The sequence below is a fragment of the Sebastes umbrosus genome, chromosome 12 (genome assembly GCF_015220745.1).
Source record: "Sebastes umbrosus isolate fSebUmb1 chromosome 12, fSebUmb1.pri, whole genome shotgun sequence".
NCBI lineage: Eukaryota > Metazoa > Chordata > Actinopteri > Perciformes > Sebastidae > Sebastes > Sebastes umbrosus.
Genome location: NC_051280.1, coordinates 26,167,212 through 26,182,408, shown reverse-complemented (window position 1 = coordinate 26,182,408; position 15,197 = coordinate 26,167,212). Strand labels below are relative to the sequence as shown.

Genomic DNA, 15,197 nt, shown 5'->3' with positions numbered 1-15,197 from the left:
CAAGCCGTATAAAAGCACAAATGGGAAAGACCCAGAGACTCTACTGTCACCACCAAAACGTAGTTGAGTTTTAGCAAGTATTCAGAAAAACAACAACACAGTTTGAGTCATTCATGTATGCATTTATTTCCCTAAAGGACATCTATTGCTCTGTATGGTGGTTTAGTAGAGTACAAATGCACTTTGAATACTGGCCAGAATCAAAGTTACATGTCACAATTTAACATTCCTAATCACAGAAACACATCCTACTTATGTCAGTACAGTTGTTTTGCACTATAGCTTGCTGGTTTAAAATACATTTAAAGCTTCACGTCACAAACTGTCAGTTCCACGTAAAACAAAGTAACTTAAAAATATAAGCTAACGGTCTTTCAAAAAGTCTGACACAAGCTTAAAAACAATCTGTCAAAAAAAAAATTGAAATAAAAAAATAAACTAAATTGTGCAGACGTAGCAGCTGATTTACGTGACGCCACATGGCACTGAGAACTAAAAGAGAGGCACATTGACTGCAGCAAAAAGGGAGGTTTTAAAATGTGCAGCTTCACTAAAAAAAATGTTTTTTATCTTTGTGTGATTAAATTAAGGCTGTAATTCACAGTTATTAATGAGGTCCATAAAGTGTTTGTGCTGCACAAATCAATTAAAAAAAATAAATCCACAAACAGTTGGAAGCGCTCCAAAGCACAAGAGCCAACATGAAATTCATTAAGATCTCAAGGCCACCGACCCGCTTTCAGCAGCAATTCAAGTCATTTCTGTGTTTTGTGTTAAAAACAACGAGTTGAGAAATGATTATGCTTTAGCCTGTCTGTCTACATTGCACACTAAATACAGAAAAATGGAGCCTCAGTTTAGACTGGAATAATATGTTAGATCCATGAGAGCTTTTAAGAATTTAAATCAAATGAAAAGTCCTATGAGCTGCACCTCATGACTGTGACATGAAGCACCTGAAGTGATAAAACACTATAAATACATACATGTAAAATGTCCTGCATGGCGTGTGGTAGCTGTTATGTTGTCTCTATATGCAAACATTAATACACCTATTTCTGTCAATCTGATGTAGTCTGACTATAAGCTATTACTGCTACATTTATACTGTTTGAGCTTCAACAAAGTTATATTACAAGCCACCGTAGCCAATAAAACGTCAGTAGTGTGGTATACTCTATTGCTTTGTAAACACAAATATATTGGTATTAAACTGAAAATCAGCTATCACACATTAGACTGTGTACAACAGTTATATATCACATCAAAACTGTCCTCATAAAGGTCAATAAATCAACAGCAAAATTAAAATAATTGCTGCCTTTTTTTCTTTCACCGTCAGACCTGGGTCGCAATTCGACTTGAAATCCATCCACTGGATCGCATAAAATAGAGCCCATTAGTGAGATCATCAAGCTAAAACATCATGTTTTAAACCACTTAATGTACATCACATTCAACCATTTTCCAAAGCATACCATGGTAGATTAAAAAAAAAGAAATCTACTTTCATGATGGCTATTATTCCTATTAATTTCTTTATAATGAAAGTATATTTTTGTGTGTTATACCTGTTATGGGTTCATATTGCATGTCTGAAAATGTGGACTTGTATTATGGATATGATTAAAAACCAAAGGAAAGTTGGAAGCAAAGTTCCTTAACACATAAATATACCTTGGAAAATGGGCATATGTGTGTGTGGGTTATTTGCATTGACTGAGATAGCGTGAAGAAACAACACTGGAATGGGCCTTCAAGTAGGAACTTAGTGGGAATTTCAATTGAAATCCGACTCTGACCTGATCAGTGATTCTCCTGCTCACAACAGTAATACTGCTTCTAAACTACTACTTCTTCTACCAATCGACAAAATAAAAATGTGCAATTCAAAATCTCCGTACGTTAAGTGTTTGTTACGCTCTACGGCACATTTAAGTTTATTTATGGTTCGTTCTCCTCGGGCCTCTTGAGCACCGCGCTGTATTTCATGGGCGCACCGTCCGCTTTGAGCTGCACCTCCACTAACGTGAAGATTGAAATTACCTGCAAGTGGAAAAACAAGAAATGGTGATTTAGTGCAATTTAAACTGTCTAAGTCAAAGACACTTTCTAACTCTCTTAACCCCAGATAGCAGGTCCATCTCTTCAGGGAACAAGTTAGTAATCTGGTTTTCTCCTGTTTTCTCATCTTTATGCTGTTAAGTGTTTTCAGAGTTTAAATTCAAAATCAATAATTCATTGGAGAGGCTGCATAAAGGCCATATACCTAATAATAATACCCATAATACCCATAATACCTAGGATGTTGTACTAAAAATATTAGCAAAAATACATACAACCATGAAACCTGAGAGTTTATAATGAATAATATTAGTAATATGATATTATAATATTAGTGTCTGCGGGTCTCACCTGCTCCACTGGAGCTTTCTCCAGGTCCTCTGGTGTCCAGAGCAGAGTCAGCTCGGATTTCTTCCCCACCTTACGATGGCGGAATGAGTCCAGGCCGGCAACAGACTGAAGGTGGAAACAAATGGTTTCAAACCGTTTCAGATGAAACTGTCATGTGATCTTCACCTCGACAGTCCATCACTCTCTGGACTGTCTCAATTCTCTCTCCTGAATGAGCTTGTTTTTGAGGTAAATAATAATGTGCTCGTTTAAGTGAACTAGTGAAGTGCCCGTGTAAAATATGCCTGTTCGGAGCGAGCCGATCGTTTGGCCTGTGGTGTCGCTGCTTGCAGTTTTCTTGAGAACTGCTCGTATACAACTTCACACTCGACACAGCGCTTCCTTGGGTCCTGTGCAATACACCAGGAACACTGGTGAAATACACTTTATTCACAGATATGTGAATGTAAATGGGTTCTATGGGTACCCACGAGTCTCCCCTTTACAGACATGCCCACTTTATGATAATCACATGCAGTTTTGGGGCAAGTCATAGTCAAGTCAGCACACTGACACACTGACAGCTGTTGTTGCCTGTTGGGCTGCAGTTTGCCATGTTATGATTTGAGCATATTTTTATGCTAAATGCAGTACCTGTGAGGGTTTCTGGACAATATTTGTCATTGTTTTGTGTTGTTAATTGATTTCCATTAATAAATATATACACACATTTGCAAAAAGCAAGCATATTTGTCCACTCCCATGTTGATAAGAGTATTAAATACTCTATAAATCTCCCTTAAAAGGTACATTTAAAGCAGATACAAAATGTGTGATTAATTTGATTAATGTATGTATGAACAAATGTACAATATATAAAGCTGAAACTGAACTTTTATTATTATTTTCATTTCTGGAGGGTAGCTTAAATTGATAAGAATGTAGTATAGGCATATATAAGCATTATGCTTCTGAATGAGCCTTTTCAGTTATATTGTATTCTAGATTGTATATTGTATATACTTTATAATTATTGTAATGTGTATGATGACTGAATAAAAATACTCCTCCTACTACTACCACTACTACTACTAAATCGCTCTTTAAATTGAGTTTATTGGAGCTGACCTTGCAGTAGACTCGTTTCTGCACTCCGTATCGGAGAACCAGCACATCGAAGGACTGATCCAGCACCCCCATCACCATGGCCTCAGAGTCCAGAGGGCCACAGTCCTGTGGAGCACAGACCAAAATAATACTTCAGTACACTGACAGTATGGTTTTGAGAGAAATTTTCAGAATTATATCTAAAAATAAAACATGATACATCAGACCGGCACATACGGGTTCTTTGCAAAAAGTCAAGGCCACGCCTCCTTTTGGGGGAAAGAAAAGCGAAGATCCCATCGATGTCACTGCAATTTGACGTATGTTTGGATTGTAATTTTGACAAATTCGTATGCATTCATCTCTTGTTATACAAATGTTTGTTTCATACACATGTCTAATAATTATTTTGTGACCTTGCCTGAACCCGAGCGCCATCCTGTCCCTTCAGTCGTCCCCCGTCCAACACAGTGGCCGGATATTGCTTATCCTGACTTCTATACATATTTGATTGAATCCCGTTATGCTAAGTGTTGTCTGTAAATAACCAACCTGTTAATAGACAACTGTTTGATCTACAGGCTGAGATTTGTTGGAGACGACAGTCTGATGCTGCTATAACGTTAATGTATGACTGTATTACTGCAGCAGCTTCACACTCAAGCTAACGTTAGCTAGCCATGCTAGTCACTGTCACCAGCATCATTTAGCGATTTTCCACACTGACAGTGAATATTAACATATCATATGTGCCTCAAATCTCGGTTAACCCGCTACACAACAGCTTTTCGTCATTTTCTATTTTCTCTCCTGTGACAGCGAGTTTCTTTCCCCCAAACGGGAGCGCAGCCTCGGCGATGACGCCATGCTGGTCTGGTCTATAGCTTGGAGCCATAAAGACCCTCTATTATATCTTTGTTAGGACACAGCAGGGGAACAAATCGGAGATCAGCGTATTTGGATTTATTGTTGGTGAAACCAACTACACAGCAACTCTTCGGCACAGCGTTATTACTATGAGCGGTTTGTTTAAAGTAGAAGTTTGGAGACATGTTTCAACTTCTTCTCTTTATGCCGTTACCGTCTACGAGGGACACGGGATTGTTTTCCCCCCCGAGGCGTGGTGATGCGAGCCTACTCTGGATGACGTATTGCCGGTCTGATGTATGCGATTTGGCTACCCACCTTCACAAACACTCCAAAGAAGAGCTCAGAGCTGAGCTCCTGGACTCTCTTGGACACAGTCTTCCTGTCATTACAGCGCGATGCCTGTTTTTGGACTTCAACGGTTGACAGCCCCAAATTAGGTCCACATTCTGCATAATGAGTATGAGAAAAAAAAAAAAATCACACACATTAAACATGACACAGCGAGAGCAGACAGAAGCAGGAAGGGCAGAAACAACAGCAAAGGCAACAACACGAACAATGCATCAACTCAATGTGAGACTGCTTTGTTCTTTTCTGCATTTCTCTTCTACATCAACCACGCTTGTCCTGCAATACAACTGCAGCACTGTTTGAAACAAACAGGACATTCTGTTGTTTGTTTAAAATGTGTCTAAAAGAGACCGTTGTTGTAGAGAAGGTACGCACTCAGTGAAGAAGCCAGAAGCCGGTGGACGATGATGTCAGCGTAGCGTCTGATGGGTGACGTGAAGTGAGTGTAGAGAGGAACGTTGAGGGCGTAGTGCTTAAACAACTTCACGTCATTAAGTTCACCTGTACAGAAGTACAGCGCCATCTGGGAAATACCAACAACTTACATTCAATACAGAAACGCAGAGAAATATAATACTTCATATTTAGTTTCAATCTCACATAACAAATTGTTTCTGTAATATATTAAAGCTGCAGTCGGAAACTTTGAGCAAATATATTAAAAAGTTATTTGTTTCACAGATTACCTGTCTCATGCACTACTGTCAGGATATAGTGACAGGTCTACAAAAATAACTTTATCATATTTAATCAAAGTTACCGACTGCAGCTTTACTATTTATAGATTTTAAGGGCTGAGAGAGAGAGCCAGAGTAAAATGCATTTCATTGCATTTCACTGTACTTTTAAATGCATATGACAAATAAACTTGAAACTTGAAGTAGGGATAGTTCATGATTTTTGAATAGTCATTTCAATTATAAAGAAATCAAATAGTTTATGCGACTTTCATCTTGTCATAAAAAATATCTTCAATCTTCGAAGAATGATCGATTATATCCCAGTGATTATAAAATAGTATTTTTTGCTTTAAATGCCCATCCCTAATGTCAAAATGTCATGTTGTTCTTTAATGGTATAAATTGTTACATGACAGTGGGCGTCTCATTTTCCTCATTTAGAAGAAATTCTTTAGGTTTACAAAAGCAAATATATTCCACATAAACTTGATGAATGGTAAAAAAAAAAAAGCAGTGGTCACTGAGCTCTGACCTGCATGGGTCTGGAGCACATGTGGGTGAGGACTTCTCTTCTGGCAGTGGTGTACTCATCGTCACCAAGAGTAGTATTGAGACTCTTCTGCATGATGGAAAAGCAGAAAAAGAGGTTTTAATCATTAATACAGAGTATTCTTTTACATCATTTCCAGTAAATCAAATGACTCAAAAGCTTTGTCTATCGCTTATTCAGCTTCAGATCCACTGTGAGATACCCACATACAACTCAATAAAACCATCAAATGGACAAGAAATGTAAGACTTCTAATGCTGTAATTTAGAATTTGATCATTTAAACGACGGGTGCATCTGTGTTCTTTCCTGTTTTTTTTCCAAATGCAAAAGGCACTGACGTAGGTTACCAAAGTAAACTAATCAATAAGGTTGTCAATAATGTGAATGCTAGCACTAGCTGAATCAAAGATAGTTGTGCTAAGTTCGGAAATAACTACAGAATAATATAAAAACCTAAAATAAATAAATAAATAAATAAATAAATAAATAAATAAATAAATAAATAAATAAATAAATAAATAAATGAGCCGCCCTTTAAAGAAAATCTAAACCTTGTACGCTGATTCAAGACAAAACATAAATTCTAGTTTTTCAGATATATTAGAAACTGGGATACATCTGCTGCATTGTGAGTACTGACATGCAACGCTCCCGCGGAGGAGAGATCTATGTCGATTCCCAACTGGTCACAAAGCTCCTGCAGCTCATCCACCATTTTGGCCTTGGGTGGAGGGTGGCGTCTGAGCATAGCCAGCTGAGGGAATCTTTTGTGGATGTGGTGGGCTGTGGCAATGTTAGCCAGTAACATGAACTCCTCCACCAACCTAGAGAACACAGTTACGGATGATACAGTCGTTAGATGGCCAAAGAGGTAGACAATTTAACCAGTTTAATCCAATTTAAGCACTCCGGACTGATTCATAAATATATTTCAACCATATTTATACATGTGTCACATCAAATAAATGTTCATTTTGGAAGAGAAGCAGAAGGGATACAGACACAGAGATGTGTCTGAGGAGGGTTTGTTACTCACTTGTTGCTGTCTCTGTACTGGTAAACATAGCAGCCTTGAGGCATCATGGTCTCTTTGTCCAGGGTGAAAGACAGTTTCAACTGAAACAAAAAACACAAAACATGTCCATGAAGATAATATCAGAAAGCTGAAAAATTTAATAATCTGGGTCTCGTTTCCATCCATTTCTATTGTATAAGTATTATATAAGTTACCCAGCTCAAATATTCTTGTTAAATCTTTTCCAGCAAACTCTTCAAATATCTTTAATGAACTCTTATTTTGAAATAAAAGGGAATATGAGTGGAAACCAGGATCAGCAGCTGCACAGACGTTACCATGCCCTATTTCTTAACTATGAGAGGAAACCCCACCATAGAGACTAGAGTCAAACACAAGGCAACGAGGGCTAACCTGGTCCAGTCTGAGGGCTCCTCCTGAGAAGCGCTGAGCGCGGAGGTTCTTGGCGATGGAGTGCAGGTTGAGCACAGCCCGATGGATCTCATCAATGGGGTGCTCGGGGTCCGCAGGTGGCAGTTCCTCGGCGGAGAACATCTTGTCAGGTGCCTCGATCATGCTCTGAGCGTGGTCGTAACTCAGCTTCACGCAGGAGCGGATGACTGTGCGGCCAAACCACTCACTCAGGATCTGGGGGGGGGGGACCAATGAGGTAATTCACAAAACAGAAAAACGCCCATATCACATGCCATCACAATTTCAGCTTAATCAATAAACCTGTGAACCTTAACCTTTCGTTGTTTGAGTGCAGCTCTTAAAGGCCCATGAATGTTAAATGATCATACCTTCCCCTCCGGTGTGATTTTCCAAATGACAGAGAAGGTGAGTCTGTCGGTGAGAGGATTCAGACTGCACAGCTCCTCACACAGCAGCCGGGGCAACATGGGGATCACCTGGACGACAGGGACAAAACACATGAACACATTGAGTGCTGAAGAAAACATGAAAGGTATGTTTAATAAGCTACAACTGAGAAATCAACAGTCATCATGTCAGCAGTCACAAATCATTTGACTGGGTTGCGTGAAAAAAATATCCAAAGAGCTTGCTTTTTGCACCCCATACTTTAATTAGATAAGTTGACCCTTTAATTTGGCTTAGTTTAAACGCATCTCCCTTTTTGTTATAACCACCTGAGCCAGGTCATAACATCATATAATCAGGGCAGGACTTTCACTGGCGTCCATGGCAGTCGTGGCCCCTCTGTCTGCCCTTGGTTCCCCACACTGCCACAGCTCATTTCGCCGTTTTCTCCTCTGCCTCTTTCCTGTCAATATGTTTTTTAAACACCGGTGTCTTTTGTTGAGACTCTGAATTCTTACTGGGAGACATCAAGTGAAACGCTGCGCACATAACCAGTGGTGGGTTTGATTTCAAGCCTGGTATGAACCACTGGAAAACTGGGCTATTTATGACGATGGGGCGTCTGTGGCTCAGAATGTAGAGCAGGTTGTCCACCAATCAGAAGGTCGGTGGTTCGATCCCCGGCTGCTCCGGGTTACATGTCGATGTGTCCTTGAGCAAGACACTTAACCCCAAATTGCTCCCGGAGGCATAGCCATCGGTGTGTGAATGAGTATTTAGACTAAATCCTGATGGGCAAAGTTGGCACCTTAGTAGCCTCTGCCATCAGTGTATGAATGTTTGTGTGAATGGGTAAATACTGACATGTAGTGTAAAGCGCTTTGAGTGGTCGGAAGACTAGAAAAGCGCTATATAAGTCCAAGTCCATTTACCATTTACGATGTGACGACGTTATCTGCTCTGCTCCGCTAATGATACAGAGCTAGTTGATTATTGACGGAGCCATGTGTGTCTCCTTTGCTGGTTGAGGGGATGCACCCAAAACCGGCTCCTTTCCTTTTTACCCCATATAATGCTACAAAATCTGGTCAGATCCAACAAGTAGTTTCAAGTATAACTGATGATGATCAAGGAGCACTCACCTTTTGAACCATGTACACACTAGTCGCTCTTTGGCTGGCGATGGCATCCAGAGCGTTGTCCTCCCCCACAAAATAACTCACATCAGCAATGTGGACTCCCATCTCAAAGTTACCTGTGTTTAAAAAAAAGAAAAAAAAAGACAGTCTATGACACAGCCTCCCATCCCACAGGAAAAACACCATCTATAATCAGAATTCATCACTGAGCTCGTCAGTTAAGGCAGTTTACCATCGGGGAGTTGTTTACAGGACAGAGCATCGTCCAGGTCTCTGGCTGTAGCGGGGTCGATGGTGAAGATACACTCCTTCCTACACACCATAAAACAGTGCTTTGTAAATCATATAAATATGCATCCTGAATTAAGACTTAATACACTTGTTTGCTGCTATTAGATTTCAAAGCTTGAAATTCTCAGTAGCACAATTATCAGCAAAATAAATACAGCAGTCATGTGTTAAGCTAAGTTCACACTACACGACTTGCTGTCTTGTAATCGGGAGTCTTGAAGTCGTTGTGGTTTTCACACTACCTGACTGACAGGAGACAAACAGGGGGTCACACACTACAAGATCTTTCACCGGGAGGAATCGCCGATGAGGTTTCCAAACTACGTTTTGTCACAAAAACACACAATAACTGACGTCATACCATATGCGAGACACATTGCTGATGTTTTTGGCATGTGTTCACAGAATAGCCTGTTTCCACATCTTTTTTTTTACTATTTATTCCTCTAGGTGCAACAACAACTTTGCTCTGTGTTCCTATTGTTGCTGGCGACCCCTCCTCCCCCAGGTTTCCCCTCAACCCGTGTCTCACGCTCTCATTGGCTGTTGCTCGTGGCCGGAGTCCCTGACAGGTCCAGATATTTAGCCTGCTAGATATCTGGAATGTGTCTGCGAGGCATCGGCGAGCCTCTTGGCTTCCGTCTCTGAGCAGCTCACACAAGACGCTCGAACGCCGATGCGCTGGTGGCGAGCCAACGCCGATTTGCCAGGGATTTTGTCAGGGAGCGGAAAATCAGGGCTAAAGTCGTGTAGTGTGAACCAGGCATCAGCAGTCTGAATCCAACAGAGCTCACAGAAAAGAATGAAGAGCTACATAAGCATGTATGGGCTTCACAGTCCTACCTCAGGTCTCTCCTCTTGCTCATCTCCTCGGGGGGGATGGTCCAGGGCAGGTTCTTGGGTAGACAGTCCAACACCTCATCTGGGAACTCAGAAAAATCCACTTCGTACTCTATCAGGATGCCCTCCGTCTCCGGCTCGATTTCTCCAGCCTGACCCAGCGTCTTAGCGAGTTGCCTGAAGGAAACATTAGAAAAGAGTCAGGCTGGTTGTTACACTGTTGAAATGGTTCCCCGCATCAAGCTTTGAATATAACACTCACCCTTCTGCGAAGTTGCTGTCGGATGCCCAGTTGGTGATCCGACATATGAACAAGGTGTTGGCGTAGTCGCCCGGGCGGGAACAAAAGTCTTCGGGACAGTCAACGAGGAGAACGTTAATCCGTGGCACCCGGTGGTCCACCGGGGAGAACATGGCAAAAGGCTTGTCTGGTAGGAACTTCAGGAAGCCCGTCACAGCTCTTGAGTGTTTCCTTTCAACGATGTACACAACCTGGCAGACAAATGAGAAGTGTTTTTTTTTATATCCTGAGCACAAGTGACAAATGGCTGCTGAAGAACAAGTGAAAGACCAAGCAGAACTTTTGTGATCTTAGGTATCGTTAATGAAAAGTATTTATTTTAGTTTCCTTTCATAGTAAAAAAACATTCAGTGATGAAAATGTGTAGTTTTTATTGAGAAGGAGCCAGATGAATTAAGTTGTTGTGGCAACTTAACATAACTTGTTGGGCGTTTAGATGGATATTAAACTTCTGCATATAAAATCAAGTCACATAAAACCTTCTTGTCACGCCACCTGTCGTTGCTTCATGTTGAACAGGGATAAAAAACCTGCATCATTGTGGTTATTTTTATCCGGAAAATTCCTGGAAATAAAAGGAAGGGAAGGGGCGAGTAAGAAATACAGAAGAACTGATAGACGGGACGCTCACTTTCGCTGTCTTTTGGAGTATTTCCCCATTGGGTCGTGGGGTTGAGGGGTCTTCCAGAGGTTCCCCTATTTCCATCAGATGAGAGGAAAAATGTAGATGTATTAGCTGAACTATTTGTTTTTGCTTCTGTGCATTAATACTCTCTTCAGATCAGTAAATAAACATTCAAACACAGTTTACTGACGATTACCAACTGATTTAGTATAATTTGATACTACAGTTTCTATATTAATTGTGATTAGCAACATCAGCTTTAATCACAACTCCACCACCCTACCTTTGTCAGGGACATTCTGCACTCTGCGGATGACTTCATCCTGGTCGCTACTCTGGTCTTCCACAATGACATCAGGCCTGGGCGTGCGCTCTGTTGTCTTCTTCTTCTGCACCGTGTTTTCTTTCTGGGTATCTGACTCGCTGGCGCCCTCACAGTCAGTATCGGACCTCACAACCTAAACAGACATACAGTACATCATAATCATCTGCTGATACACTCACTACTGGTGTAGTTTCCCATCCTGTGGAGCTAAAATGGGAGCTTGTTATAATAACCAAACTTTGACAAGCTGAAAGTTAAAGGCACGGGGTTTACAAACTAAAACTATACTGTATATAGACAGGTGAGTGTAGTTTACCTTCCACTGCTCCCGAGGGAGGAGTTGCACCACCACTACGTCTCCGTTCAGTGCTCTGTTGCGAGCTACAATCCCATCCAGGAATATATCCCGTGTGTCATCCTGTGAAAACAAAAAGAGATTGCTTGTCTCCTGCCTGTCTTTAACTTTGTAAACCTTTCAAGACGGATGTTAACGTACTAGCTGATACAATAAAACCACATGCCGAGTTACATTTATCATACAGTATAGTGGAGACCAGTGGTTCCCAACCTTTTTCCTTAGGGGACCCCTTTTCTATCATTGAGTAAACTGACGACCCCTGACTGACATACTTTATGGATATTCCATATAATATTAAATGCATGACAATAACATTCTGGGTTGAACTTACAGGAGATGGGACGAAAGCGTCATGGAATTTCTTTGGGTTGATTCTCAACGGTCCCTGTAGAGAAAGTAACGTAGCATTTGGAAATTAATTCACCAGTTTACTCTGAGATTCACAACTTTAATAGTTTGACCACCTTGATATTCAATATAGATTTTAATTCAGACTCGGATCGGGAACAGTAACTCTTGGTTTGTACCTGAATGAGTTCCCCTCTTTTGAGGCCATGGGAAACCTCCTCAAATGTCATGTAGCATTCAAACACTTGTTTCTTTGATCCCCTGCCTCCTTTGTTCCCTCTCTTGTCAGCAGGAGAATTGGCACTTGAAGCTGAAAAAAAAAAAAGATTTAACTCAGATTTAATTCAACATAAACCATCAAAGGTAGACAACTACATTCTTATACGAAATACAATGTGTGTACAATTGAAGAGGACCTATTATGCTTATTTTCAGGGGCATAGTTGTATTTTGGGTTTCTACTAGAACATGTTTACATGCTTTAATGTGCAAAAAACACTTTATTTTTCTCGTACTGGCTGTGCTGCAGCACCTCTTTTCACCCTCTGACTGAAACGCTCTGTTTGAGCTCCTGCTCCAACCCTCCCTCCCAAAAAGCCCAGTCTGCTCTGATTGGTCAACTTGTCCACTCTGTTGTGATTGGTCAACCAAACAAAAACTCTTTGGACTCTGCTCTGCTCTTACTAGCTTTATTTGAGGGCGTGCCAAACTAGCCGTTATGCAAATGTGTTACTTGGTGACATCACCACATTACGGAAGAAAAGGCGGGACTTCAAGCGAGGCGTTTCAGGCAGTTCAGGAGCAGTGTTTCTGTGGGGGAGAGTAACTCCCTTTGGCATGTACTTTGGGCTTTATCACTTTGCAGACCTTTTACATGCACAAAAAACTATATACCACACTAAGTTAAAGGGAAAAAACACAAAAGCATAAAAGGTCCTCTTTAACATCTCAAAAACTAACCTACAATTTACCTCTGGGCTGCTGCATTTTTTTGTCGTTACCATGAGGAGACTTGGGCCTTGACATCTGAGCATCAACCCCACATTTTAATGCCCCATCTCTGCTTTTCTCCTCTTCTGGGTTCTTTGGGACACTTTTTTTCTTTGACTTCTTCATCTTCTCTTGCTCCTGTCCACTTGTGCTGGCTTTCTTTGGGGACTGGGGACGTCCAACAATAGAATCAGTATCTTTCGAGGCAACATCTCTGTTCGAGTCTTTGCTTTTCTTCTGCTGCTTCTGGTGTTTCTTCGAGTCGTTGGGTTTTAAAGAGCCGAGCTCCTCACCAGACTCGACGTCTCCGTCTTGGCTGGTGGCGGTGTCTCTCCTCTGTCCCCATCGCTGCCTGTCAGACACACCCTGCTTCCTTTCGCAGTCCTGCTGAACACTGCGGGTGCTTAGTTTCTCCATGTACAAAGACAGCGAACTCTCCTCTCCTTTGCTTTTCATGGAGGAGGGGGAGAAGTCACTTGAATCAGAGAAATCATTGGGTGCTTGGTCCCTTCTTCTCTGTGGTATGTTCTGCCTTTCACTCTGGGCTTTGGGCAGCATCATGCTTGGCCCATTTCCTTCCCTTTGAAATGATGTGTCCTTAGCATATTGCTCCAGATACAGACTGAACTTGCTGCTGCAGTGCTGGTTGAGGAGCCTGGCATAGGCATCTTTCTGAGGAGGAGCGCTCGACTGATTCTGACTGCGCTTTGGCTCTCGATTCAGGTTCTTCGATTGCCGAGGAGAATCCATATGGCAATCCTTACAGTTGCTGTCTCTGGAAAAAGGCAAATGGCATACATTATGAGTGCTGCCATTCAAGCATGAGTCACAGTACATATAACTTTCAGGCAGGGAACTTTAATTGGGCAACACATGTTTACAATTCAGTGCACTAAAAATATGCTAAAAATAGTTATCTAAAAAAATTAAGTGAAGAAAATGAAAGCATCTCTTTAGTAGCCAAGTTGTTGCTGCGTAGTCCACTCATCTTCATTTCATTTCAAAATGTATTTCCAACATGTAGAATACAAAAAAAATAAAAGAAAAAATAAAGAAAAAGAATGATCACACCAACAAGTGGACAGTCAGAAACAAGTAGTATTTACATACAATGAAAAGCATAAGAAAAATAAATTGTCAAACCCTTGATGCCTTTATTTACATATTCAAATCAAGTGAGAAGAAGTATAAACTTATTTAATCCCACCCCTTCTCCATAAATCAATTATTAACCAGCTTCCTTATTGAGCCATACATATACTATAATTACATTTTCCTAAATTTGTCTAACTATAATTATTTATAATTATTCTAACTATAATTATGACCTTTAATCTGTGTCATACAGAAATATAAATTAATTACTGAGATAATCATCAAAATATAAATTTGTTATCAATCCAGAATACCAATTCATTACTTATAATATAACTTAATTGTCTATTATGCAAGGATGAGAGTAACAGACAGGAACAAAGAATCTCACAGTGTGTGTGATCAATAAACTAAACTTGAACTAATCACAATATAACTTAATCACAATACCAATTCATTACTTACATATTTAACTTAATCATATTGATTATTTGTTATCTTTTCTTATATGGGCAAATTATTATTTACAATGTACAATTCATAATATACAATATATAATATACAATATATAATATACAACATGCACATATAATACTACATCATATAAGGTTAGTTCATTAGAAACTAAGTTATCAAAGTTAATATTACCAACAAGTGACATTAGGATAATGATTATATAAGACAATAGACTCTGTCTCATCCCATTGTCTTTGTTTTAACATGTTGACATTAAACACACAGAAACACTCATCCTAGCTATGCTAACGAGCTAACTGCTAACTAGCTAACGTTAGCCTGACTAGCATCAGCTATGCTAACAGCAAAGACAGATGTTGGTTTAACGCTAAACTAACTGCTTGTATATCAGACAGACCAAGACCCTGAGCAAGATAAAAGACTTGATAAATGGATGGAAACACTGTCAAACTGTAAAGCTTCATCATTACCTGCTTCACTGCGTGTTAGTGATGTAAGTTAGCTGCTGTTGTTCAGAGCTAGCTGACACTAGTGATGTGTTGGACGCGAACGAGCCGGTTCTTTGAGCCGGCTCTTTTAAGTGAACGATAAGAGCCGGCTCCCGCCCGAGAGCAGTT

At 40.4% G+C, this 15,197-nt stretch overlaps 1 protein-coding gene across 1 annotated transcript; it reads right to left on the bottom strand.

Moving 5' to 3' along the window:
• Window positions 1-101: 101 nt before the first annotated feature.
• On the bottom strand, window positions 102-15,197 carry dis3l2 (DIS3 like 3'-5' exoribonuclease 2). Its single transcript, XM_037787785.1, has 21 exons — window positions 15,051-15,197; window positions 12,990-13,783; window positions 12,198-12,328; window positions 12,002-12,055; window positions 11,629-11,730; window positions 11,271-11,445; window positions 10,994-11,058; window positions 10,324-10,553; window positions 10,065-10,238; window positions 9,163-9,242; window positions 8,934-9,046; window positions 7,773-7,880; window positions 7,384-7,617; window positions 6,991-7,070; window positions 6,595-6,778; window positions 5,935-6,021; window positions 5,098-5,245; window positions 4,687-4,817; window positions 3,523-3,627; window positions 2,416-2,520; window positions 102-2,046 (listed from the first exon to the last, which is right to left on the bottom strand). Exons 2-21 carry the CDS (start codon window positions 13,756-13,758, stop codon window positions 1,945-1,947), a joined length of 3,177 nt encoding a protein of 1,058 aa, XP_037643713.1. The 5' UTR covers window positions 13,759-13,783; window positions 15,051-15,197; the 3' UTR covers window positions 102-1,944.